Source organism: Carlito syrichta, unplaced genomic scaffold (genome assembly GCF_000164805.1).
Source record: "Carlito syrichta isolate Samal-C Ts95f unplaced genomic scaffold, Tarsius_syrichta-2.0.1 Scaffold307206, whole genome shotgun sequence".
In the NCBI taxonomy this organism is placed as follows: Eukaryota; Metazoa; Chordata; class Mammalia; order Primates; family Tarsiidae; genus Carlito; species Carlito syrichta.
In genome coordinates this window covers 478,302-504,399 of record NW_007251302.1, presented here as the reverse complement: position 1 = coordinate 504,399, position 26,098 = coordinate 478,302, and the positions used below count along the sequence as shown (strand labels likewise).

Below are 26,098 nucleotides of genomic sequence, written 5' to 3'. Positions count from 1 at the left end.
ACCATATCACAAACTGAGATGAGGTCTAAAATGCGCCAAGTAGAATTGGATAATGTAACACCCATGAAAGTGTAGAGAGTTCAAAGTACCCATGGAGAGTGAAAAATAGCTCATTTGTGAAATGCAGTAAAATGTCTCCCAAGATATTCAATCAGAGTACCATTTATGACAGCTTTCATAGAATCTGTACAAATAAAAAAACCAATTTCCCTATTATCAAAAATAACATTGCCTAGATTAGGTACCTAGAGGAATGAAAGTTATATTTTATGCTGTTGGTGCCTTAGGTCATTTTACAGGAAGAAGGGTAAGTCATCTGTCAAATCAATAGTTTATTAACAGAGTAGAAAAATAAATAATAGGGCAAGATAGTGATGGAAAATACATAAATTAAGAATGACTCAAGAAAAATTATCATATTTTCCACTTAAAGATATAGAGTTGGGCCAAATCCTGTAGGGAAAACAAGAATATATTCAGCTAGATTGAATTTCTCCTAGAAGCATTGCTTGCATGGACATTAGACCATGGAGTGCTATGTCCGGTGTCACTCCCAGATTTGGTGGTAACTGGGTGTGGTTCATTTTCATCTGGTGTCTAATGGTGATCTGTCTACTCATTTTAACTTTATTATTTAAATAACAAAGGTAGGGAAAAATAGAGTTAACATTTTTACTACTATTATAATTAATAAGATAATTTATTTAAACAGATGGATGATTCCAGAGAGTGAGTTAGAAAGATATTGATTCAGGTTTTGAAGAAAACTGCTTCCATTCTGAAAAGTTCTCATCAAATTTATATTTTGAACAATTGGCATGGACTTCATTTTCACCAGTATTTTTAAACTAGTCTATTGATTCCATGCCCGAGACTATTCAGTGTAAGGTTAATGCCATCATGCCCATGGCTTTGAACAGGGGTAGCAGTGTTGTGCAATATATTGCAGATATGGAATAGACAAACAAATGTGTTCAATACAGGCTGAATGTTGATTCTCTATGATTTCTGAGTGACTTGGTCACATACCTCTCACACCAGTCCTCATTTTAACAAATTTATAATTTTTTTTTCACAGAATCCAAGTTCATGGTTTTTCAACGAACAATAGTAGTAGCTACTAATTATTGAATACCTACTATGTAGTATCTAATATATATGTGTGTGTGTATGTGTGTGTGTATATATAATTGCAAATGTATGATTTATAACCTTTTGAACTAAGAGCAATGTGAAAATATTCAACAAACTATGGCACAGGCATCATCCATCACTAAAAACAGCTTCCCAAATGTTGGGTAAGGAGATAGTTTGAAGAATTCCTCATTCTGAAAAATACTTTTTTTCTGAATCTTATATGTGAACTTTAGAAAATAAAAACTTTTGATTCATTGTGAAATATAAGACAGTTTAGAGACTCTTATGAAGGATTCAGACACTTCCTGAGACCCATAGTTGATGTAAAAACAATAGGTACAAAGCCCACAGTGTGATCCATGCTCTCAAAGAGAAAAAATGCAAATTCATTTCTCCATATTTATAAGAAATAATAGTATTAGTGTTAACTAAGAGGAGGCAGTTTATACCAGTTCAGTTTGCTTAATGCTCATCATTAGTGGCTTACCTGCCATGTTTTAAACATGGACATACTTGGGTGAAATAAATACTTCCCCTTGTTCTCCCTTCTACTTAGGATAAATTCACATAAAATTAATTTTTTGTTTCCTAAAGTAGATTTGTAGCTTTCTTCTTCTGGTCATAATAATCTGACATGATATTAGGGTTATATTTTTCTGAAGAAAGGTCTCTTCTGTTGCTAAGTATGTGATATTTAGTTATAAAAACAAAAACCCACATTGTGTCCCTAACATTAATTAATCTGCTGGCTATGGTTGTCATCAGTCAGGACTGGGCTGACATGACCTTTTGAGGTAATCCTTTTCACTGCCGAAATGTCACCACACAGTTATTAGTTCAGGTTTTGATAGAATACATTTCATCTGAGATGAGATTTTTGATGGTTATGTTAAAAAAAAAGAGGCAAATATAATTTCAAAAGCAGGAAATTTTAACAGTGGTTCCCAAAGAAACCTGGTGCTTTCAAGAAAAGTTTCGTTATTGCATTTTTGTTTGTTGTTTTATTTCCCAGATAGCTAATTTTGTCTTTGCTTTTTCCTGACATCCAATTTTACCAATATGTTTGCAGGTTGCATTTTAAAAACCAGCACTCTAACTTTGCCTTTTTCAGATATTTCTGTTATGTAAATAATGAAAATATTCTTCAGAGAAAGATGATTTTATTACATATTTCAGTATATTTGTCGGAGAATTAGGTTAAAAAGTAGATAAAAATGAACACAGAGCCAATTCATAATGTATTCTTTGGTTATAGCTAATAATAGGTTATTCTTAGTTGTTTTTCTTTTTCCAGATAATAAAATTTTACCCACATTATTCCATCTTTCAGAGAGGCCCCTTCTAATTTTCTCTAAATTTCTGTCAGTGCCTACATATTGCTCAAATGATATGAAAGAGACCAATGTTCTTTATTGCCTTTTAAAAAAATAATGCACTGCAATTAAATGTGGGGTTGGCATAATTTACAAAACATAGAAATGGAAGAAAGACTGAAGTAAAGATGTTTAAGACTTACTGGAAAATCTTGGAAGATGAAACATCATTGACCCATTATTTTAGGGACTACCTTTGTTTTTTTCTGTGTTTTGTGTTTGAAAAATTTTATCACTTGAGCTTACTTGTCAAGATCAATTTAAACCAACAAATATATACATATCAGAATCGCCAGACTGTAGTCTATCAGCTTCACCTTGCTAGGGACATCTCCATATGCTTGAATAAATGCATGTGCTCGTTTCCCCTTTCGTTCAGTTGACAGATATATTTGAGTCCTCTGTAGGTGTCAGGCTCTGCTTTGGACCAGTGGAACACAGTGATGCAGTAAATAGTTGTGGCTCCTGAATCTTAGTTTCCACAGTCTGGTGGTTGAGGACCACCTTGCACAGGGGCGACTATGTCTTTCTGTGACAATCATGTGCATGGGAAACAACATTTGGGTTTTCTCATGCAGAGCAAGCATGAGAGCTGGAGTTCCCTCTGTGCCTCTGAATGTGATCTCCAGTGTGTCAGAGAAAGACACTGAAAATCAGAAGAAGCCAAGGAGCTTGATTTATCATCTACCCTTCATTAATGTAGAACAATCTCTCAACTCTTGGTACTCATATTAAAGCACGCTTAAACTAAGTTGTCAAGAAACATATGTATGTATATGTATAAATTTTTCTTTAAAAAAAAAAGAGAGAGCCCCCAATCCCCCCAAAACAGAAATGTTATTCTCTAAGTTCGACTGTATCCCTGCTAGCAACTGCTTACATCTTCAAACCCCTCAAGCCAAATCAGTGTCTCTCTTTCCCCTCTTTCCTGGTTCCCACCTCAGAGCAGGGTATATAATATAAGCCCAACAAATTCTGAGTCATTGTTTCATTGATTAATTGACGCTGTAGTCTGGGGGTCCTGAAAGGGCCTACACTTTTGATCTCTTAAAATACGAACATTTATGTAGTCATTTTCTTCTCTTTCTCTTTTTCATTCAGTTACTTTGATTTTATACTTAGCAAAAGCAAGCCACTTATTGTGACTATAGCCATGCCAAGCTTTTTCATGCTGCTCCATGGTAGCTCTGTGACATCTAAACCTCAACTGCATCAAATGTAAAATGGAGTTAATAACAAGGACCTTAAACGTTTCCTATGAAGGCTTAGAAATAATGCATACCCTTGGTTTTAGCATCTGTCACAGAGAGGTACCTCGGTCAATGATAGTTTGATGATACCATCATTGTTATAATCATTATGTGAAATTGATAAGAAGTAGGTGAAATATGTACTCTAGGGAGAAGGTAGTAGATGTGAAAGATAACATCCCCCTTTTCAGTTTTGCCTCATGTCAGAAATGGTAAGGGACTCAAACTCTGTTAGGCCTCCATAGACACAAATTTCCTCTTGGTTCCTAAAAAAGTTATGTCCAATCAAAATTCTTTGTCCTATCTAAAGAGACTTCCTCAGTCCATTAATCGGAAATTTCCCTACCTTCATTTGCTGGGGAAATGAGGGTATTCAGAGAACTAGCACTGCCTGCCCAGCTGTGTCCTCCTTTTAGGTGGTTGTAGAAGTGGAAAAAAAGATAAATGATCTCCACATACATCCACATTTGATATAAGTGGCTGGGCTTAGATCTTTTTTTCTCTCCATCATTGCTCCAAGTCAAAGAGATGATGTCAGCCAAGAGTAAAATGCAAGTGACAAGATGGTGATCACTTCGGCACTCCTCACAGAGCAGGTTGACCTACCTGGGTTTGTCAATGCCATCTCTGGAATATGAGGCTGATATTAAGTATTCACTAACCACTTACCAACTGCTAAGTAGTGGCAATCACAAGCCATGTTCCCTGTCTTCTAGGGTCTGACATTCCAAAGCTCCTTCTCAAAACAGGCCGTTGTGAAACTTTTTAATGTTTTTGTTTGTTCACAGTATTATTATAATTATAGTGAATATGAATGTCAGAATTCAGATAGTTCTTCCACTATTGAGGAGCCATTTTTAGGTGATGGGTGCCTAGTGATTTTCAAGTGTTACTTATGGTGTGTACTTTTCCTATATTGAGGTGAAATTCACATAACATAAACTTAATCATTTTAAAGTGAACAATTTAGTGGCACTTAGTACATTTCCAGTGTTGTGCAACCATCATCTCTATCTCGTTCTAAAGCATTTTCATCACCCCAAATTATAGCCTCATACACATTAAACAGTAACTCCTTCATCCCCTCTGCCAGCCCTTGGTACCTGCCAATTTGCTTTCTAGCTCTACAGATTTATCTGTTCTGGGTATTTTATATAAATGGAATCATATAATATGCGATTATATGATGGTTTTATGTCTACCTTGGTGTGTATTTTGTAGCATACCAAATCTAGTGCCTTAGTTTGATGTCTTTAGCATGAATTTGATTGCAATTAACTTTGGGTTGTTAAAAAAAAAAGTCATTCTTTCTTCTTAGTGTATATTGGACTCAACTCATAAGCCCCATTGCTGGCCATCAGCACAATTGGGTAGCCTGTAGGAAATCAGACCCATTCAAATGTTAAAAAGCCAACTATTTAGACAGTAAAAGTCCCCCATCCCCCCAAATCAGAATTCAGACCTCAAGGAACCTTACAAATGAGTTCTGCTGGCTCAGCTCTCTGAGATTTATATAGTCCATGGATGATATGGAACTGGACACCCAGACCACAGACCGTGTGTGTTGCAGTTCTGTACCCACTTCTTGCCCTTTCTTGTTCTGTCCATCCTCTCAACACCTCCAGGGTGAACAGGCCCTTGCTTGGGTCATTTCTCATTAGCCTTTCACGAACATGAACTGGAACCATAAGCATGATCAAGAAAAAGTGCTTGATTTGAGATTCTTTCCTCTTCCCTGGAAAATTCCCTTCTGTTCCAACATGAAATCTCAAGAAGCTCAAATACTACCTTTGAGAATTACTGTGTGTGGCCAGAAGTGAAAGGAAATATGACAAAAGAGAGTTATGTTATAGTAAATAGGGTCATATTGTCGTAATAGAGACTATGGACTACTAGTATTTGCATCCATTGTTCTCACAGCAGCCCCATTACATAGGCATTATTTAGGCATCATGAACCCCATTTTGCAGATCAACGAACTGAGGCACAGAGAAGTTAAGTGGCTTAACCAAGACACACTCCTAGAAAGTGATGACATGAAATTCAAATCCTGGCATTTTAATCCACAGATATTCTTCTCCTGACAACTCCAGAGGTGTGCTTTTAAAAAGACCAGGTTTTATTAAAGTGTATTTATCAACTAATTTCATTCCACATCTAACTAAAGCCATTAGAGTCACAACTTAGGATCCAAGCTGATACTAAGACTTCCCACAGCTAATGCTTGGACTTGATGATTGTTCCTGGTTTGTGGCTGAAGAGTCTAAATAAAACAGAAACTCTTGTGCACCTCAGTCTTGAATTTCTGTGAGACAGTGTGTTTTCTAGTCCCCCACTTTGACTGCAAAGCAAATATCAAAGGAGGTGTATTGGAAAGACCCCCACAATGGGAGTTTGGAGAATTGACTCCATGGTCAACCCATGAGGTGGCCTTGGGGAAATAATTTTACCCTTCTATTTCTAGTTTACTTGTCTATTCTTTAAGAGGGTTGTACCTGATAAACTCTTCCTGCTCTCAAAATCTACAATGTGTTACTTTAACAAAACTAAGGATTTCCTTTTTTTTTTTTTTGAGTTGGAGTCTCACTCTTTCACCCAGGCTGGAGTACAGTGGCATGACTTGCTGGGATCATGCAATCCTCTCACCTCAGCCTCCTAAGTATCTGGAACCACAGGCACACGCCACCATGCTCAGCTAATTATTTTAAATTTATTGTAGAGGCGAGGAGTCACTGAGTTGTCCAGGCTGATCTCAAACCCCTGGGCTCAGGCAATCCTTTCACCTCCATCTCTAGAAGGGCTGGGATTACAGCCATGAGCCACTGCACCTGGCAAGAGTTTTCAAATCACTTGTGGTAATGAGAGCCCCTTTTGTTTATGGCCTTTTCCAGTCTCTATTTGCTAGGCCATCGGGATGACAAGTCACCATGGAGTGGGTTTGACTTACCTATGCCGTGGTCGATTCAAAGGCTGTGAGCCCAGAGGATTGGCAGTCGTGTCTTCCAAGTGTGATTGTCAGCTGCCCACCCCACGTCAAGCTTCAGTCACCCACACTGTCATCTGATCAAGTTCCAGGTTACGCAGTGAGATGTGTGTGGTACTTGGCAGGATCAGGGTTGGGAATTTTGCCAACAGGGTGTGATGACATTCAGGTAACTTGCAGATCACCATTTCTCAGTTTGGTCTCTGTGCCTGGCAGCCCGTCTTTGCCTTCCGCCAACCCGAGCCCAGACCCATTTACGAGAGGGCAGTTGGAGCAAACGCTTTACATATCATTCAAAGATAGTGTAGCCAGGCAAGGCAAAATGTTTGTTGTGCTGTGAAGGCATTTTCCTCAAATGACCTCTTTAAAAGACCATTTGCAATCTTCATTAAGCTGTCCATCATGGCTGGTCCAGGAACTCATACACTCTTCTGGTCTCTCAGAGAGTATAATACACAAACAATATTTACCTTTGTTTCAAAGGATAAATCACTAATTAAAACTTTAAATACTGATGTATATTATATTATTACTGGATATTCTGCCACAACCTTAAAGGCCAAAAAATTCATTAACTTTGGCATTTCAGCAGAAGAGTTTCATTTTTAAAGAAAGTTGTGAAGCGAATGCAAGCAGTTGTTGCCATGGCAACACAGTTGCCAATAGTTGAGTTGCTCTGGGACCAGGCTGCTGAAGCTTTATGATGAGACTGCTGGCAGTACTAGGGGAGCAGATTGAAAGATGATTGAGATGAAGGTTGGGGGTGGGAAGCCCCCCACTAAATTCCTTCTTTAGAAAGGAAGAGCATAGATGTATCGAATGAAGTTTGCAATCCCAGGTGCCACCGTTGAAAGGAACCCCATTGGGGACCTGGTGTTCCGTGAAAGAGATCACTCCAACAGTCATAGGCACACTGAAGGAAAATTATGACCTGTGGTGTTTTAGATAGAGTTTGTGTGAAAAAGTGTACCAGCTGTCAGCCTGTGTTTTTCATCCAGGAATCATCTCTTTGGGGCCATGATGGTGATCTGCAGACCCTCGCTGCCTCTTGGACCTTTCTTGAAAATGGATCCTGAAGAAAACGCTGTATTTTCATTAAAATGCCAGCATCTTCAGAAAAGTCAAAAACTCAAGTTGAATCCAGAATTAGAGATGGGCAGGAAAAGGTCTATAGCCAGGATTCCCACTGTAATTATTTTTGCTTTATTTATTCTCACTGTATTTAGTTTACCTTTATTTATTCCCACTGTATTTATTTTCCCCAGAGAACATGCAACAACAAAAGAATTACCCAAAGTAGAAAGGCAAAACTTGAAAATTATCTCCTTGTTGTCAGTAAAATTCAAGATTACCTTGATATGTGGCATAAAAGATAAAGGATGAGATGATAAGGCAACCCACACTGAGAAGAAAAGAGAGTTGCTTGTGAGGCAGATGGAAAGGGAGCTCAATGATGCAAGAAAGGATTTTAGGGGGAGGAAAGGTAATTTACAATTAAAATGTGCATAAGAAGTGGCAAAGACCTGAAGCAACAGTATTAACTAACTGCTAGTCCTAAAGAAGAAACTGTGAAGAATGTTGTAGAAGCAGTAATGGCCAGTGTAACAGAAGAAAACATGCTGGAGCTGAAATTTTCCTAGTTAATGGAATGCCTGCATATGGATCATAAGAAATCATCAACAAAAGGCAAAGTTAATGAATGGAGTCTAGCATTTACATGTGTTCTTTTACATTTTGAATTCAACATTAAAAAAAAAAAGTTCTACAGGTATCTAGATTGGAAACAAAAAAGAACTACAAAAGAACAATTAGGCTGGCCTCAGACTTATTCCTATCCATACTAAAGATCAGAAGCTGTTAGAATGACCTACAGATTTTGAGTGTAAAAAAACATGTGCATTGTGATAATTCCACCCAGGTCAATAGTTGGTCATGTATGAAAGCACCAGAAAGACATTATCAAATATATAAGGAGCTGTAGACAATTTTCATAGAACTCATAGAAAAACATTGCATGAAGGTATATTGCAGTTGACTAAAAGATGAATCAAATCAATATGGATAGGTGAGTAGACATGTAGACATGTGAGAAAGCAAATTAGTAATATATCAATTGAAGATCCTAGGTTGGAGATACTTGGATGTTCACTGTACAATTCTATTTTTCTCTGTTTGAAACCTTTCATAAAGAAATGTTGAGCAGAAACTCCAAAAATGTCTTCAATGGAGACATAAATGAAAAGAGAACAGTGTTTAGTATTTAAATCATATAAATGTCTAGTCTAAATAATTGTTTGGTTACAAACCAAAGAACTTTCTCACGGTGTTACTTATAAATAACATTTAAACACTGGAATCCAACTAATGTTCAATGATATAACTATTACATAATTTGTTAAAAATATAATTTTCTTAGAAACATGATTTATGTTCTGTAAAATAAATCTTTTGTATGATTAGAAAATGAATAAAACTAAATATGTCAAAATGTTACCACCAATTATTTTGTTGCTTTTAAATTTGTGGTATTTTTTATTAGAAAAATACCTATTCTTGGTTAAAGTAACCTACCCTATAAATAAGTAGAGAATTTCATCCTGGGCAGAAAGAGAATCAAAGTTGTCTCATCCAGACCAGTTGCGTGATTGGCAACTGCTTTTCAGGCATTGTTCAGAACTAATATTACCAAAATTACAAGCAGTGAATAAAGTAAATAAATAACATAGACCTCAGAGATGACAAATTCTCTTGTGGTTTCAGGACTCTCAGTCCTTGTTGACCTACTTTCATGGCACTGTCCCTTAGAGGGACTGGCTAGTTCCTGCCACCAATTTGTGTTTCCCTGTTTTGCAGGATTGATAATCTAGGCTGTTGTTGCATTGCACTTGCGTCATTTCATTTTGAGAAAATTTTGCTAGTGCAGTTTTAAACTGGTGGACCCTGACAGGAATACCATAATCATATTGCTTTCCACCAAGGAGAATGTTGAAGCAGAAGATAAGGAAACAGTGAGGTATATATGGAATAGTAAAGTGAGAGTCACCATGCACTCTCTCCAAGAAGGTTCCATGTGATTTCTGGTGCCTGTGGTTTCTGTTGATGAATAAGCAAGTTGGCAATAGTCCTGGTGCCTGTGTCTCACTCATGCCATAGATGTTGGAAACATGTGCCCAAGTCAGGGAGAATTTTTTTAGTGTCTCTTTGCACTGGATATTTCTACCATAAGTATATTTGACCAACAGATTGTACAGACGATAGGATAATAGTGGTTTTCTAAATATCTGAAGTAAAAAATTTGATAGAACTGGGTATCAAAGGCTTAAAATACTTTTAGTAGTTTCAGTCTTCTGATCTTCTTGATAACATTTTAAAAAAAGCAAATAGCAGTCATTTATTTTTGTGGTTTTTTTCTAGCAGGTATAACATCTACTGCAGCAAGCAGATCATAGAAAATGTGTTTTTTTAAAAAAATTTCTAGATCTACAAATAGCTAACAAATTTGAATGTATAATAATAATAATAATAATAATAATAATAATAATGAGAGATAATGCTTATCAATGAAAACCTTTTCACTCTTTCCTTGATTTTATCTGGAGCTAGACAAATCGAATCTGAACAAATAGTTTTCTATTTTTTATTGTATTTTTATGTTATTATGTTATTGCTGTCAGTAAATAGGCATTGGAAATATTTTGGTAAGAACAAAAAGTGTGGAACATAAAGGTAGAACTGAGAGACACCCCTGATTTTCAGACCAATGTTAGAAACAAAAAGCTATGAGGAGAAATGCAGATAGTGGATGATCCCTCTGTGTTTATGAACTGTTTTTAAGTTCTGTAAGTGTTAAATAGTGGCTAGAGACATGAGAATTCATTACTAATGCACTCAGAAAAGACTGACGTGTTAATTTTTTCCCCTTTTCCTAGTAGATAATTCAAATTGTTTGGCTTTTCTTCTCTATAGCTAAAGTATCAGTTTTCTTAGCACCACACCTCTGCCAGCATTGTTATTTTCAATATTTTTGTGTTTCTAATTTATCCTTCTTACGATTTTCTGTACGCTCCCATCCTTTTCAGGTAAATTGTCTAGGTGCTGAGGCTGGGCAGGGGTATTTGCTCCTGCAAGGTCGGGAACGCCACAGCACAGTCACACGGAGCCCTTGACCGCCACCTGCTGGTGGTTGGTGTCACAGCAGCGATACTGTCGGGTCTAATGTGTGTCCAGCCAATAACGCCTGTTTAAATTATTTACCAAAAGAAAGGGATGGCATGTCTCTCTTGCGATAGTAAAATATGATACAGCAAAGTTGATAGATATATAGAAGGCTAGAGATAAATTAAGGGCTAATAATGCACACTATGTTTGTATGGAACAAATTTTTAAAATTACCTTTGGCAACACCAATGTCACAGAAATCTATCCTCTTCTGGAGATGTAATATCAATTCAGTTGAGAAAAAAACATCCAACTATAACAGTATGTACTTGGAACATATATGTGTAGAAGGATTTATGCATAATCACTTGAAATAACGTAATGGATTTATGCATCTGGTGAAATAACATAATGTCTGCTTTTTTGTCTGCTGCGATATGTGTGTCTGTGTGTGTAGTGGAGGGTGCTGCTCTGTTTATCCATACTGTCTGCATGTAGATAGAGTCCATCTGGTTCAGAGTTGTTGAAACCAGTGGGATATTCATAGGTGTGATTTTCCAGACAGATGGAAAGCATGAATAACTTAGAATTATGACAAAACTTGCCTTCCACTTTTAAGCTTATAAGCGTTTGGTATGGACATTATCTTTCAGTGTACTTTTCAATATGGAAGCAATTTTACTAGGTCCTTAATAGCCTGGGGAAAAAAACTGTTAATTTCTCCAACAGCAAAGCTATGAGTGATTATTCACTTTTCTTCTTGGGTTTAAGATGCCCATTGAATTTACTTTCTGATGTTTACTCTCTTGACAGCCATAACAATGGCATTCATGAAAAGATCAGTATTTAAAACAGATGCAATTCTGTTGAATTTTTAATAAACTTTTTATTATGGAACTTTTCAGTCATTTACCAAAATAGAAATTCCATGTAACTCTTACCCCATTTCAATAATGATCAACATTTATTATTCACTTTAAATAAGTATCTCTTACAATTCCAGAAAACCAAATCCTACATGCTGTCACTTATAAGTGGGAGCTAAGCTATGGGCATGCAAAGGCATACAGAATATTATAAAAGTCATTGAGGTCTCAGAACGGGGGAGGGTGTGGGGTGAGGAAGGAAACATTACCCATTGGATACAATGTACACTAGTTGGGTGACAAGTACCCTAAAAATCAGCACAATTCATGCTGATTTTTCACATACAGTTCATGCATGTAACCAAGAAACAATTCTTCCCCCAAAGCTATAGAAATTTTTTAAAATAATAAGTATCTATAACAAATTCATGTAAAAGAATTCCTTTTCTGAACCCATGCACTTTAATGACAGAGTACAGTAAAAGAAATATGTCATGACTAGTGATTATAATTTTCTGTGGAGAGCCAGAGTCTCATAATGGAAGATTTTTGTAAGAGAAAGAAACAAATTTCTAAGAATATGAGTAATACTTGGACAAATTGCAAGTAGTATAGCTGTTAACTTTTTTTAATTCCCAAAGTAAAATATTATGTTGTAGAAAAATGTACTGTATTCTATAACAGATTATTTTTGTTTAAATTATTACCTATACACTTGAGTCAACAGAAAGGTGTTTTTAGACTGCCATACTATGAGTGTAGGCATGTGACTCAAGTTCTTCATCTCCAATTTCTGATGCCCACTCAGGGACACTCTCCATTTTCCTTTTCAGTTTTCTGAGTTTGAAAGTTAGTATTTGCAACATGCAGGCTTTCCTAACTTAAGAGGTTGAACTGGGTAGACCTTGCACAGTTAAAGAAAAGAAATGACCAATGTTGACCACATCAGGTGGCAAGATCAGTTTTTGAAATATGTGTCCTGGGATTTTATATAAGAACAATCTAATTTTTTCTTCCCAAGTCTTTCTAATCTGAACCTCTCAAATCATGTCTGCCAAGCTGATGTTGTTAGTATCCTGTTAAAAGAATTGGACTCCAAACCAGTTTGTTCAAAGCTACAACTTCAGATTGCACTTCATTTCATTATTACAAGTTTTAAATGCTACTTAAAACTTTTCTTTTGACTGTGTTCTAACCCTAAAAACAAAATTGTCATGTTTTTCTATTTCACTTTTCCCAGTAAGGACCCAAACAATGATTTGGGCATTCTGCCAGCCAGCAGACTCTACAGATTGTTGGAGTGCTGTAATGCATATTTGATTACAAAATTATTTTTCCCTTCATTCTGAAATCCTCTTAATTTTTTTTCCCCATGAAAGCGACTTAGCTTCTGGAACCTTCCCTATAAAGATTTGAAAGTATATACTAAGATGCAGTTTTTCTGATTCTGACTTTGTGTGATGAGGTTGCCTTTCTTCTGCAGCTTGACCCAGGTATTGGACCCAGCCTCCTTCTGACTTGTGACTCAGATGCCCCCCAAGGTCTTGCTTGTTGCTTTCAGCCAACAAAAATGGCTTGCAGAGGGGACTACCTGTACTCAAAACCACATCTTAGGATAGCATATGTCCCTTCCATTTAAATGCCATTTCCTATACCTGACTGCAAGGAAAGCTGAGAAATGTAAACTTGGTGGGTGCTCAGGAGAAAAGAAGTCAGAGGTTTGATGAACAGATGCAGACTCCACCTTACCTGAATCTTGGGATTTGGTACATAACAAAGACAGTTCAAAATCTGAACAGGCTCAGCAGAAGGAAGAGAAGGAAATGTTTTTGTTGTTTGTTTTGAGTCAAGATCTCAGTCTGTTGCCTCAGCTGGAGTGCAGTGACACAATCACAGTCATGGTTCACCACATCCTTAAGCTCTTGAACTCGGGCAATTCTTCTGCCTTAGCATCTTAAGTAGCTGATACTACAGGCACACACCACCATGCCTGGCTAATGTTGTTGTTTTAAAGACGAGGACTTGCTGTGTTGCCTAAGCTGGTCTCAAACTTTTGGACTCACATAGTCCTCCTGCCTCGACCTCCCAAAGTGTTGGGATTACAGATGTGAACACCACACTCGGCCAAGAAGGGAAAGGGTTGATTTTGACTCTTGGATGAGGCCCTCAGAGATACAGATGTGGCTTGTTGATTACTGTCCCACAGGTCATCCCTGGAGCTGATGCTAGTGTGGTGGTTGAGGTAGCCCCGGTGGAAGAGGCAGAGAAGGCAGCTCTCCCTGCTGAGGAAGGAGTAAGTTTAGAGGAGGCCAGAATTGAAGCTGAGACCACGCAAGGTGTTGAGAGTGACAGATCACAACCCGAGGAGAGAGAAGCAGCAGCGCCTCAGGTAAGAGTCCCAGTGAAGGAAACAAACATGGGGAGGGGGTTAGAGTGCTCTATCTGTTGGTTCATGGTGATAACACCTCGGATGTAGAATCAGTCTGCAGCAATTTTGAGACTCCCTGCTCCACACACACACACAATTATTATTGGAGTCTCAGAAAGAGTGGTCCCAGCTTCTTTCAGTATCAGCAATGCCGTGTTCCACACAGGCACCCTTGGGCTTATGGCTCACTGGGCCTAAGCCAGAGAGGGGAGAAGGAAACTATGGGAGAAAGTGATGGTGGAAAGGAATGAGGCAGTGACGATGAAAAGGATGAGAATGAAGGGAGGAGAAAGAGAATATGATTAAGGAGAAAATGCCCATAAAGTTCTTAGGCACAAGGTGAGAACTCCACATTAGGAGCTCAATCTTATTACTAATGATTACTGTTGTATGGTGGTTGTCGTTGTTTGAGTGCCCCAAGGGCACCCTGAAGCTCCTTTCACCAAGGACACCGAATCCAATTCTGTGTTGCACGTTCAGCAGGGGATTGGGCCATTCAGTGCCTACAGAGGCCTGGAGCTGACCCCAGCTCTGCATGGCCTCCAAGCAGCATTCAAGGGCAACACATTAACACTCTGAAACTGTGGGTCCCGCCACCCAGGGCCTGCCCGCCACTGTTAGGTTATTCTGCATTCTAGAAAACAACATTAAGAGGGGATTCAATGCCATGCTTTCTTTTTTCCTGATGATTTTACTCATAATACATTTCCAGAAATCTCTCCAAGGTTACTCATTAAGGCTTGAAACCGAATCATCTCTTTCATCCCACGGAAAAAAACAGCAGATAGCAGTGGTATTTGGAGAAGTAACTCAAAAGAATATTCCATTTTTTCCTCTTAGATTTTCTAATCACCGTGCCGGGAAGGTTTTTGTATATATTTTTATACTTGTTGAATGAGTGTATTATTTTTCCCATATTGAAGAATGGAAGTGTTTCTGCCCACTAATAGCCCCAGGGGACTATAGAAAGACCTTCTCAAAGGCAGTAAACATCTCCATACTCCCGCTATGCTCCTGAAAACCCCCTCCTTGCTTATTTTTGTTAAATAAAAGGAGGTCCTGATCCACGGGTTCAGACAGTAGAGTACTTGGGGTGGGCGGTGGGAGCAGTGACGGCAGTGTGGGCTCGAACGATAATCAACAAGCCAGGGACAGGTAAATCATCTCCAAACTCATCTAGATCGCTGCCAGCATGTATGGTTTCAGGCTGTTTGAGGCTCCCATGGGATTCTGGGGGAACTAAATGTCAACTTCAAGTGTTAGTATTCAGTGGGACAGCAGTGAGACGGCCGTTCTGGAATCTGCTACATTTTTTTCAGGGTGTTTCTCTCCCTCAGTCTCCTATCCCTCTTTCCAGTGTCCGCAGAGACCTCACAGTTACCAAACCGTTCGAGGATCCAGAAATTAATCCCATCATAGTTTAGTCTTCAGGAGAGGCAGAGAGGTCAGGTGGCACAGCAGAAGGAAAAAGGCTGAAAGCCCAAGCTAGGTTTGGGGAAGCAGGCAGCTTGGAGAAGGGGAAGGACAGAAGTAAGAGCCCGGACTGTGAGCAGGGGGCTGAGGCAGGTCATAGGGGACAAAGGAAGTCCCGTTTCCCAGTTTCCCAGGCCCTGCTGGGCACCACCACACTTTTCTCCCTCCAGGAGAAGGTCATCCCATCTGTGGTCATAGAGCCTGCCTCTAACCACGAAGGAGAAGGAGAACACGAAATAACCATGGGTGCAGAGTCCAAAGAGGTTACCCAGGATGCAGCCCCTCAGGGCCCCACCAGCGAGACACCAGAGCCGGCAGCAGAGCAGAAGCCCCTGGAGGACACTCAGCTCGCGCCTTCCACGCCAGCCACAGGGCCTGCTGACCAGTCAGCATCTGCGAGGGCGGCCACTCAGGAATTGCCTCCTGGCTTTCTCTACAAGGTCTTTTTATATTTTCGATCTCATGGCCATTTGTGTTTTCTTTGCACTGAGTCCCTCTTGCTCAAATCTTTGGTTTTCCAAATTTTACTTTTAAAAATATATGTTGTTTTCTCTGAACTGCTCTCCCCTCACTCCAGTATTACTTTGAAAAATGACAGAATTTCTATGCTGATGAACAGGCAAGAATACAGTAATATCTTCCTCTATTTTAACCAAGGATAATTAAAGCGATGTTCGCCACAGGGTATGTGCCTGGGTAATGAATGGGTTAATTTCTTCCATCTCTCTGTGCTCCCCAGGGTGCCCTGTGAGTCTGTCCAGTCTGGCTCAGACCAGGCCTTGAAATCACCTGTTTACTAGGTGCCTGGGTCATATTCCTCTGGGGGTAAGAAATATGTCATCCTGTCAACTCTGGCACTTAATATGGTGGGTACTTGGCACAGAATAGGGAGCCCATAAATATACTAAAAACAAGAGAATGAATATATGAAAGAGATTCTATCAAAAGGAAGAAAGAAGCCTGGTTTAATTATTTTGCTCAGAGAGGCTACATAGGGCTTTCATAAACAGAAGGGTTCTTACCAGAACACTCAGTAATTACCTAGAAAACATTGGCTTTAAGCCAAGTATTAAAGGCGGATAATGCTCCTTAACAGAATCTACTTGGGAATTTTGAGTTCTGTAATTTCACTTTACATTTCAAAATTCAGCTCCTTTTCTTTTAAGAAAGTGTTAAGTCTGTGTGTGTTCATGGGGACAGGATTGAATAGTGACAGTCATTTTCTCTCTGTTCATTAACTACTACCTCACTACCTCATGTGGGGATGGGAGTGGGTATAATGGATAGATGAATGAATTAATGTAGAGAAAAATTAAACCTGTGGGTAGGGGGTTGTGCCCTGCCACATTCTGTTTTAATTACTGTACGAGAAGTCCAGGAAGCAATGTGCTGGGCAAGACCAGGGCTTGTTGGGTCCACTAACAAGCCTCCCCACTAACTGGAGTGTGACCCAAGGCACCTCACTTATCGCCCTCTCTAGGTATCAGTTATCTCATTAGAGAAGTTAATTTTGGAATAACAATCATTCTAGCTCTGACATTTTATGAATCTGGTTGGAGTGTAGTGGCACACTCACGGCCACCCCAGCATTAATCTGCTGGTCTCTGGTGATCCTTCCACCTCAGCCTCCCACATCGCTGGAACTACAGGTGCACACTACCACACCTGGCTAAAATTTTTTTTTAATGTGTTGTAGAGACTAGGTCTTGCCAAGTTGCCCAGGCTGGTCTCGAACCCATGGACTCAGACAATCCACCCACCCTGGACTCCCAAAGTGCTGGGATTACGGGCTGAGCCACTGAGCCCAGCCAAATATATATTTTAAAAGCAGATTGCTTAATCTCAGGGGTGGAATTGAGTGGAAGGACCTGGGAAAAATAAAACTGCCCGTGACCACATAGTTATTCAAGCTGGGTACGTGAATACGGGGATGGAGGTTCGTTATTTTGCTTCTTCTGCTCAAAAGAAAAAAATTCTATGATAAAACTTTACAGAATTTTTTTTAAGGAGGAAAGAAAATAGACAGGTTGCCATGGTAGATAGGGTAGGATAGGAAAGGAAGGAAATTTATTTACAAAGAAATTGATCACAGGGTTTAATGAAATAGTGATTCCTGTATGACATGCAAAAGATGGTTTTCCTGATTTTTGATTATTTGACAGAATTATTAATAATAATATAATTCCTGAGGTTAGAGGAACCTCCAACTAGGCATTTTTGGTTCAAGTTAAACAACAAACAAACAGTAATAAAGTATGAGTGATAATAAAATACAAATCTCTAACAAAAAATATGATCAATTAAGATTTAACCAACATAGTACTTTTAGGTATTGCAGAGGGCATTCCATTACTAAATACACACGCAAATGGCCTCATATCAGCGAACAGGATTTCCTTGCTGTCTTTAGAGGCCTTCCGTGGGATATGAACATATCTTTACTTTTTTATCCAGCTTGGAAAATGCTTTTAAGAGTGCCTGCTTATAAAATATGGCTGGGAAACGATGATTTTATGTCTCCTTATTTTCTAAAATTAATCTGGTCTCTTAAAACCTTTTGCAGGTGGAAACATTGCATGATTTTGAAGCAGCAAATTCTGACGAACTTACCTTACAAAGGGGTGATGTGGTGCTGGTGATCCCCTCTGATTCGGAAGCTGACCAGGTAATGATAAGATTGGAAGATGCCTCAGGCTATGTGAAGGGTCAATTGGACACAGTGATTTCCTGAAGACATTTCTATTTTCTAAGATGCTGCAAGCCAACTAAAAAGGGTTTAAGGGCTTGTGACCACAGAGCATCATTAACCTATTTTTTAGGATACCCTTTTGGGATGCTGTTACATTGTTTCTTTTTTTAATGCAGATGACCATTTCTTATCACATAACCACTTTCTAGCGTAACACCTGTTTTCGGAAAATACACTATGCATGAGAACTAAAAATCCCCTTCGAAACTGGTTGCTCTGGAGTGTGGACGTTAATTAGGAAAGAACATGAAGGAACTCCCTGGGGCAATGGAAATGGTTTATATCTTGAGAGAAGTGTCGTTACATGTGTGTATGTATTTGTCAAAACTCATTGAACTATATGCCTAGCTATCTCTGCATTACACAGAATTTACATTATACCTCAATTTAAAGAGATTCTTTTTAAAAAGAAATCATCTTCTAGAAGAATGAGCTGATGTCAAGGTGCTAAAAACTCTTATCTTGTTCTTGTTCATAGGACTTGTGAACTCCTAAAATGGTATGCAAAATGTGTAAATGTGTCCATGAATATGTTTTTCTAACTTCCATACTATTCTCAAAGAGATTTATGAGCCATCCTCCTAAAAGATAAAATTAAACATCACTGCTTTTGAGGTTAAGACTTACCTGTTCAACATTTTGTTTTTATTTTGGTAATACACTTACCAAGGTTGATCAGGTGCTTGAGTCAAACAATAAAACAGTCTCTACCACAATAAAAATAGATTCGAAATTAACAACAATAATGTATCTTTAAAAGCCCCAGAGATTTAAACATGTAAGAATACACTTATAAATAATTAATGGATCAAAGAAATCATAGTGTAAGTGAATAAAAAAGTCATAGTCATCACTGATTCTAAGTTTTAAGCCTAAGAGTATCAAAAGATGTCAAATTAAATAGAAAATTGCAGAGAAGGAGGGAAAGAATAAAAATAAATTCACAAATGAATGTAACGAAAAGATACAATAAAGAAAATTAGCAAAGCCAAAAGTTGGTTTCTTTGAGAGGATTAATACAGTTGTTAAAACCTTAGAAAAACTCTTCAAGGAAAACATATGACAAAGCATAAATGACCAATATCAGGCAAAAGTGTCAACATCTCCATACAGCTCAAAGACAAGTTTTATTGTGTAAATTTATTTTGTGCATTAACTATGTTATTTTAAAATAAATAAAATGAAAAAAACTAATGTTTTATATTTACCAGCATGTTGGTCATTTTCAGTGTTCTTCGTTCTTTCCTATAAATCTGAGTTTCCATTTGCTTTCATTTCCTTTCTGCTTAAAAAACTTCCTCTAGCTGTTCCTGGCAGCAAGCCCTCTCAGACTGTGTTTATCCGAAAATGTCTTTATTCATCTTCATTTCTAAAGATATTTTCATTAGAGAAGGAATTCTGAGTTGATTTTTTTTTCTTTCAACTCTTGAAGATGCTGTTTCATTGTTTTCTGATCTGTAACTGTTTATAATTAGAAATCAGCTGTCAAATTTGTTTAAAATTGTTTCTCTGTATGCGAAGTATCTTTCCCTGACTCCTTTTAATAATTTCTCTGTGTATTTTGTTTTTGTCATTTTGACTATAATGTACTTGATGTTTTAAAATTTGTTTTGTAACCTTCATACTTGCGGTTAACTGAGTTTCTTAAACTTATCACCTGATGTTTTTCATCATGCTGAGAAAACTTTCAGCTATTATTTCTTTAATTTTTTTTCTGCCTCATTCTCTTTCTTTTTTTCTGCGTGTTTAGTTATAGATGTGTTGGACTTCTTGATGTCTAAGACTCTGTTCTTCTTTTTATCAGTATTTATTTCTCTCTGGTCATCAGGTTGGTTAATTTCTATTGATCTGTATTTAAGTACCATGACTCTTTCTTTTGCTGCTTTGAATTTGTTGTTAAGCTTATCCAGCTTTTCATTTCAGATCTTAATACTTACATTCTTTCATTACATGTTGTTCTTTTGTTTAGGTTTTATTTTTTTCTTGAGATTTCCCATGTGTATTCTTTCATTGTTGCTGCCTTTAAGTTTAAGTACTTGAACAAATTTATAATAACTGCTTTAAATATCTTACTGCTAATTCCAAAAGCTGGGCAATCTCAGGACATATTTCTGTTGATTACTTTTTATCTTTGTGTTATGTTTTCTTGTTTCTTTACATGTCTAGTAATTTTTTATTGATAGTGGTCACAGTGGGTAGATAATACATTGCAGTGGGTGGATAACACATTGTAGAGGGTCCTAATTCTGTTTTCTATATCTGAAGATTGTTTATTTTTATTTTAGCATGCATTTAAATTACTGGATAATTATTATACCTTGAATTCATAGAAGTTGGTTTTATACTTCATTAGGATGGGTCTGTGCCCCTTATGTCTGCACGGCTTGTGGGTCAGCCCAGGAATTCAGGGTGTTTTTTCTGCATGTTTGGGGATATCCCCTCAGTGGCTCCTTTCTTTTCAATATATCCCCCTGTAAATGTACAGCTTCTCTGACAGCCTGAAACTCTGTCCTCTGAATGTTTTGCATCATGTGGACGGAGGATAATCCTTGAGGGAAAAGCCGTATTAGCATAGATCTCATCCAGTGCAATTTCCCACTTTCAAGATGAAATATTCTTCGATTTCTGCCTGCTTTTGGCCATTCTCAGCGCTTCTAAATAGTTGTACCCGTTATTTACACCTACCACATTATATATAAACTTGTATTTTGCATTATATGTTGTATAACCAATAGTTATTTCTATATATTTCATATACATATGTATACATATGGAAAGATATATAATTATTCCACTGTTTATAATTACTCTGTGAAGAAGCATTTGTCAAATACAGGCTCTTTTGCCATTATCACAACTGGAAATTCTTGCCTTCCACATATTTTAAACAGTTAAAATTTAATTTTCGATATTTTCTTCAGCTAAAAACTGATATTGACTAATAGTTTTCACTCTATGATATAAGGTGTCTTTCAGAATATATGTTGGAATACATCTTGATTATGGGTTTGTGCAGTCCTTTGCTTTTTGCCTTTATTGAAATAATTTTAAAATGTTTGACTCCATTTAGCTCCATTAGATTTTTCACTCACTGTAAATAAACTCAAATGTAGACACTTATGTAGGAAAAATGACCTTTTGTATGCTTCCTGGAGGTTTATAAAATATTTAGTTATCATCTTTTACTTTAAGTATAACATTGTCCTTCACATATATGACATTATAATTTCAAAGAGGGCACTTTTCCTCATCAGCTAGGATATTATCAGTTATTTTATTGAGTCATTTTTTTTGGTAGTGGTTTTATTTTCTGCCTTCAAAAATTGGTCTGTCTAAATGCTTATATTTCTTGTCTATATGGCAGTATCAATTTACAGTCTCAGATTATATCAAAAGGGAATGAATCAGCTTCTTTATTTAATTTTTGAAACCTCATTTTATCTGATGTACTTGAACTATGTTGGGGGTTAGTTCAGATTAAATCTGGCCATTCCTCCTCTTAAGTGGAATCTCTTTTCTGTACTGGTTAACATAATAAAGATAGCGATTTCCACTACTTTCACCTCCTACAGTTTGTATGTTTCCTGATATTTTTTCCAACTCAGCTTTTTCCAGCTACACTCTGCCTATCTTCAGTAGGCCAAGGGCAGACAGCAACCCGTTTCTTGGTTCTAAGTTTCATCTTCATTCCATTTGGCCACACATGGATGGGCTCTTTATCCTTTCTGTGGTTAAATGTCTTTATTTTTATAATGGCATTCCTGCATGACAGACTCACGTTTATGAGAAATAATTCATAAAGAATATATGAATGTCTCTAGCAAGAATGCCATGACATCAGACTGCTTTGTGCTTTATATAAACTTGAAAAATTAGGCATTATAACAACAGTAACATCAGGCAACACTTGTCTAGCTTTTAGTATTTGATAAGTCCTATATAGGGTGGCTTATTGGGGTTATAGGATGTGAGCTTAGGGTCAGAGTTCTTTCTTATAAGTGACTCAGGGTGAACTACAAGACCTTCCATAGCCTAGTCAGCACTATATTCTAACCCAAGCAACTGCAAGCCTTTTTCACTGTGACCCCCAGGACAGGTGATTGTTCTTGTGCATGAAATTTCTCTCTGAACTTGCTGTAATTCTAATCCTTTTCTCCTCCGTCAGAACTCATATTATCATACAGTTAACATCAATTAATTATGCTTTATACAAAATTGTAATATTAATCTTATGCTAACTATACTTTATACAGTAAATAAATTATTGCAAATGTTTATCCTTTCATTTTTTTTAAGTACAATTTATTTGGGAAGGCCTTCTCACGCATCACAGCACATAACTCTACCTGTAACATAACATCCATGTGCAGAACCACAACCTTAATGTAACCCATTATTTATTAATTGCTGCAGGGTGGGTTTTTCAAAGTTTGGTGGGCCCTGAAAGCCCTGTCGTTGTCTTGCAGGATGCAGGCTGGCTTGTGGGAGTGAAGGAATCAGACTGGCTTCAGTTCAGTGACCTTGCCACCTATAAAGGCCTCTTTCCAGAGAACTTCACCCGGCGCCTGGATTAAGACGACAAGTGTTGCAAGAAAGAGCTCCGTTACTGGATTTTTAACCCTTCATGAAAACCTGAAGATTCCACTCTTGCTATTATACTCTTAATGAGTTACAGACTGATGCCAGACAAAGCTTGGGAAGATGTATCAATGGAGCATGTATGCAAATGATGTATGAAGAAAAAACAAAAAAGTAAATTAAGGAAAAAGTCCTCACTCGTTCCCATGTTGTCAATAACAGGTTTGTGTGTGCTTTGTCCAAGCTGTGGAGACTCTTGTACTTGATCCCCTCCCACCAATTCTAAAATAGCTTTTTCCAGACAAGACCTTAATTTCTCTGTACCAGGTGTATGGTATTGAGTGGCTGCCCTGCAGAAGATGTGATGAATTATCCTGTAGTCCAAGATCATCTTATTCCCCTGCCAAGGTGTGAGCACGTGCTCTCTCTCCTTTCAATTTTAATGTGTTTAAGACTAAACTGCTGCAGAAGTTCTCGATGTTCTTTTCCAACACATCTATATATACATATATATATATATGGACACACGGTCACACAAGCTAGTTGCCATGACTGCCGGATCTATGTGTATGCAGAAGACTACATATGCATAGTTGCTTTCTTTCCTTTCCATTGTAGCTCTTTGCCTCTCAAGTGTCATTGATACATGCATTGCTCTTATTCTGTCTGGCATTACAGTTGCAGTTTTGCCTCAGGGCAAAACCAGCCATCCCATTGCCAAAACAGTCCGACAGTATCTGTGTTTGTACTGTGCAGTTTTCAGGATGAGATGACAGGTCGCACATCCATGCTGTGGCCCCTGTGGAGACAGCAGGGCCTGAGTCTCTCTCTCGCTGTCCAGCCACTGTGGCTGGACATAGGCTAGCTGGGATGAACAGCAAAGTAGTCTTCACTTCTGCCTTTATGAGATTGGCTTGAAGATGAGGCATATTCATCCACTCCCAAAAGAACACTATAAAAATGGCTCCTATATATTTCCACCTCTTTATATTTATGCAACTCATCCTCACAGATCATCCTAAAATAAGATAGGTGATGTATGCTGTATCCACAAATCATCTGTAACAGTTATGTTTTCAGTGCTGTGTCATTCCAAATAAACCTTTGGTAATCTCCAACAATTACCTCATTCTTTTTTATGAGTCTTTTTTTTTTTAATCTTGTTCCAGTTGGATGCTCTACTTGAAACCGTCTATAATGGAGTTGTTATTTGTGCAGAAATATGCTTGTTCTTCCACTGGGCTGTGCTCCACAGCTCCGCCTCACTTCTCACCTCCTTCATTCCAGTCATTGCTGGTCACTCGGTCTTTCCTGACATCCAGCAATTACTGCAGCACAAATAACAGCTGTGGATGGAGAGCCCTTAAAAGTACCCGCTGTGGACTCCCAGTCCGTGAATCACTGACGATCTTCATAATCAGCAATTCCTTCTCACACCAGCCTCATTTTTTTTGGTCACTTTTCTTTCTGGCATGTTTATGTTCGTAGGTACATAAAAAAAAAATTAGATCAGATTGAATAGAAAATTCAATTCACCAGGTCATTATCTCCAGAAGAAAACTCTCAAAACAAAAACATATCATTTCATTTTGACTCTTTTCTGTGAATATAATCATAGGCTGATCAAGAATTTGGTACGTGTATTTCTGATTCATGATTTGAATCCTCCTGGTAGATTCCTGACTTTGATGTTTTAAGTATTAATAGGAAAATAGCCATTATTGAACCAAGATTTTTCCGGGGACTAATTTACAGGAGGAAGCTGGGTCATCGTGAATGCTTGTCTAGTGCAAGAAAATCAAATGCCACTGCCCAGGAGCATGACTGATAATTCAGCAAGTGGAATGCGGCAATGGAAGATTTGTAATAGGAAGCCATTCCTGATGTTGAGAGTATACACGGGATGTTAAAAGGCAAGACTTATAAATTAGTTCTAATAATAAAATGCACCTAATGGTCTGCAAAGATACTTGCCACATCTCCAGGAGCAGTTATTCTGAAATCATTTCACACTCCTGCCCACACTGGCTCTCAGTGTACAGTTTTTCAGAACATGACCCAGATAGGTGTAGCACTAAGTGTCCTAGATGAACCTTCCTAGATGAATTTAACAACTTATTCCAAAAGAACATGCTTTTAATTTGCTTAGTCCTGTTTTCTCTTTTTTTTTTTTTTTTGAGTTGGAGTCTCACTCTGTCGCCCAGACTGGAGTGCAGTGGCCGCTCCCGGCCACCGCTGCCTCACCTGCTGGGCTCCGGCGATCCTTCCTCCTCAGCCTTCTGAGTAGCCGGAATTACAGGCATGCACTACCACGCCCGGCTAATTTTTTGATTTACTGTAGAGATGAGGTCTCGCTGCCCAGGCGGGTCTCGAACCCGCGGGCTCAGGTAATCCACTCACCTCAGCCTCCCAAAGGCACGGGATTACAGGCTGAGACACCGAGCCCAGCAGTCCTGTTTTCTTAAATGCCTTTATTTAAAGCTAAATAAAAGTAATCAGATTATTTGTTTCAGGAATTGTTGAAATCCAAGAATTCCCAGTGTACTGAAAATGAAGGAGATGGAGGAGATGGGAATGGGGTAGCGGGAGTCTCCAGAAATGTCCTTGAATATGGAGCAGACATTGTTTTCCATTTTCCTGAATGTTCTAAGGGATGTGTGAGTAGTTTCAAGGATTTCCTGTGGTTACTAGTGTGGAGGTTCTTTCCATCTCCCTTTCTCACCTAATTCAAGTACTCTCACCACCAACCAATTGTAGGCACATCACTTGATCATATATTGGGAGTTTGTAGCTCATTGTATCCCAAATGGTGTTGGCCCTACCTGAGCCTCCTTTCCATGTTTTAAGATTTCTCATATAAACTCAATGGCATCTGGACCTTCATGCCATTGAGTTTATATGAGAAATCTTATGAGTCAAATAAGGAAAGCCTGCAGTTCTTATTAAAAACATACCTACTTGGCATTCTTAACAATATGACACATACTCCCTCATTGAAACCTGTGTGATGTATATCATTTCAAAGTAAAGTCATCTGACAATTTAAATTTTTAATACTAGCTCAGGGTAGCCAGGGACCCTGGGACAGGAAGAGGTCCCGCAC

General features: G+C 38.1%; 1 protein-coding gene across 1 annotated transcript in view; it reads left to right on the top strand.

The window, feature by feature from the left end:
* The window catches only part of AMPH (amphiphysin), a 267,405-nt gene extending 243,278 nt beyond the window's left edge, over positions 1-24,127 (top strand). Inside the window, exons 20-23 of the mRNA XM_021715589.1 lie at positions 13,974-14,156; positions 15,839-16,108; positions 18,232-18,333; positions 22,884-24,127. Coding sequence (XP_021571264.1) covers positions 13,974-14,156; positions 15,839-16,108; positions 18,232-18,333; positions 22,884-22,991 — 663 coding nt within the window. The 3' untranslated portion in view covers positions 22,992-24,127. The remainder of the gene's footprint in view (positions 1-13,973; positions 14,157-15,838; positions 16,109-18,231; positions 18,334-22,883) is intronic.
* The last annotated feature ends 1,971 nt before the right edge of the window (positions 24,128-26,098 follow it).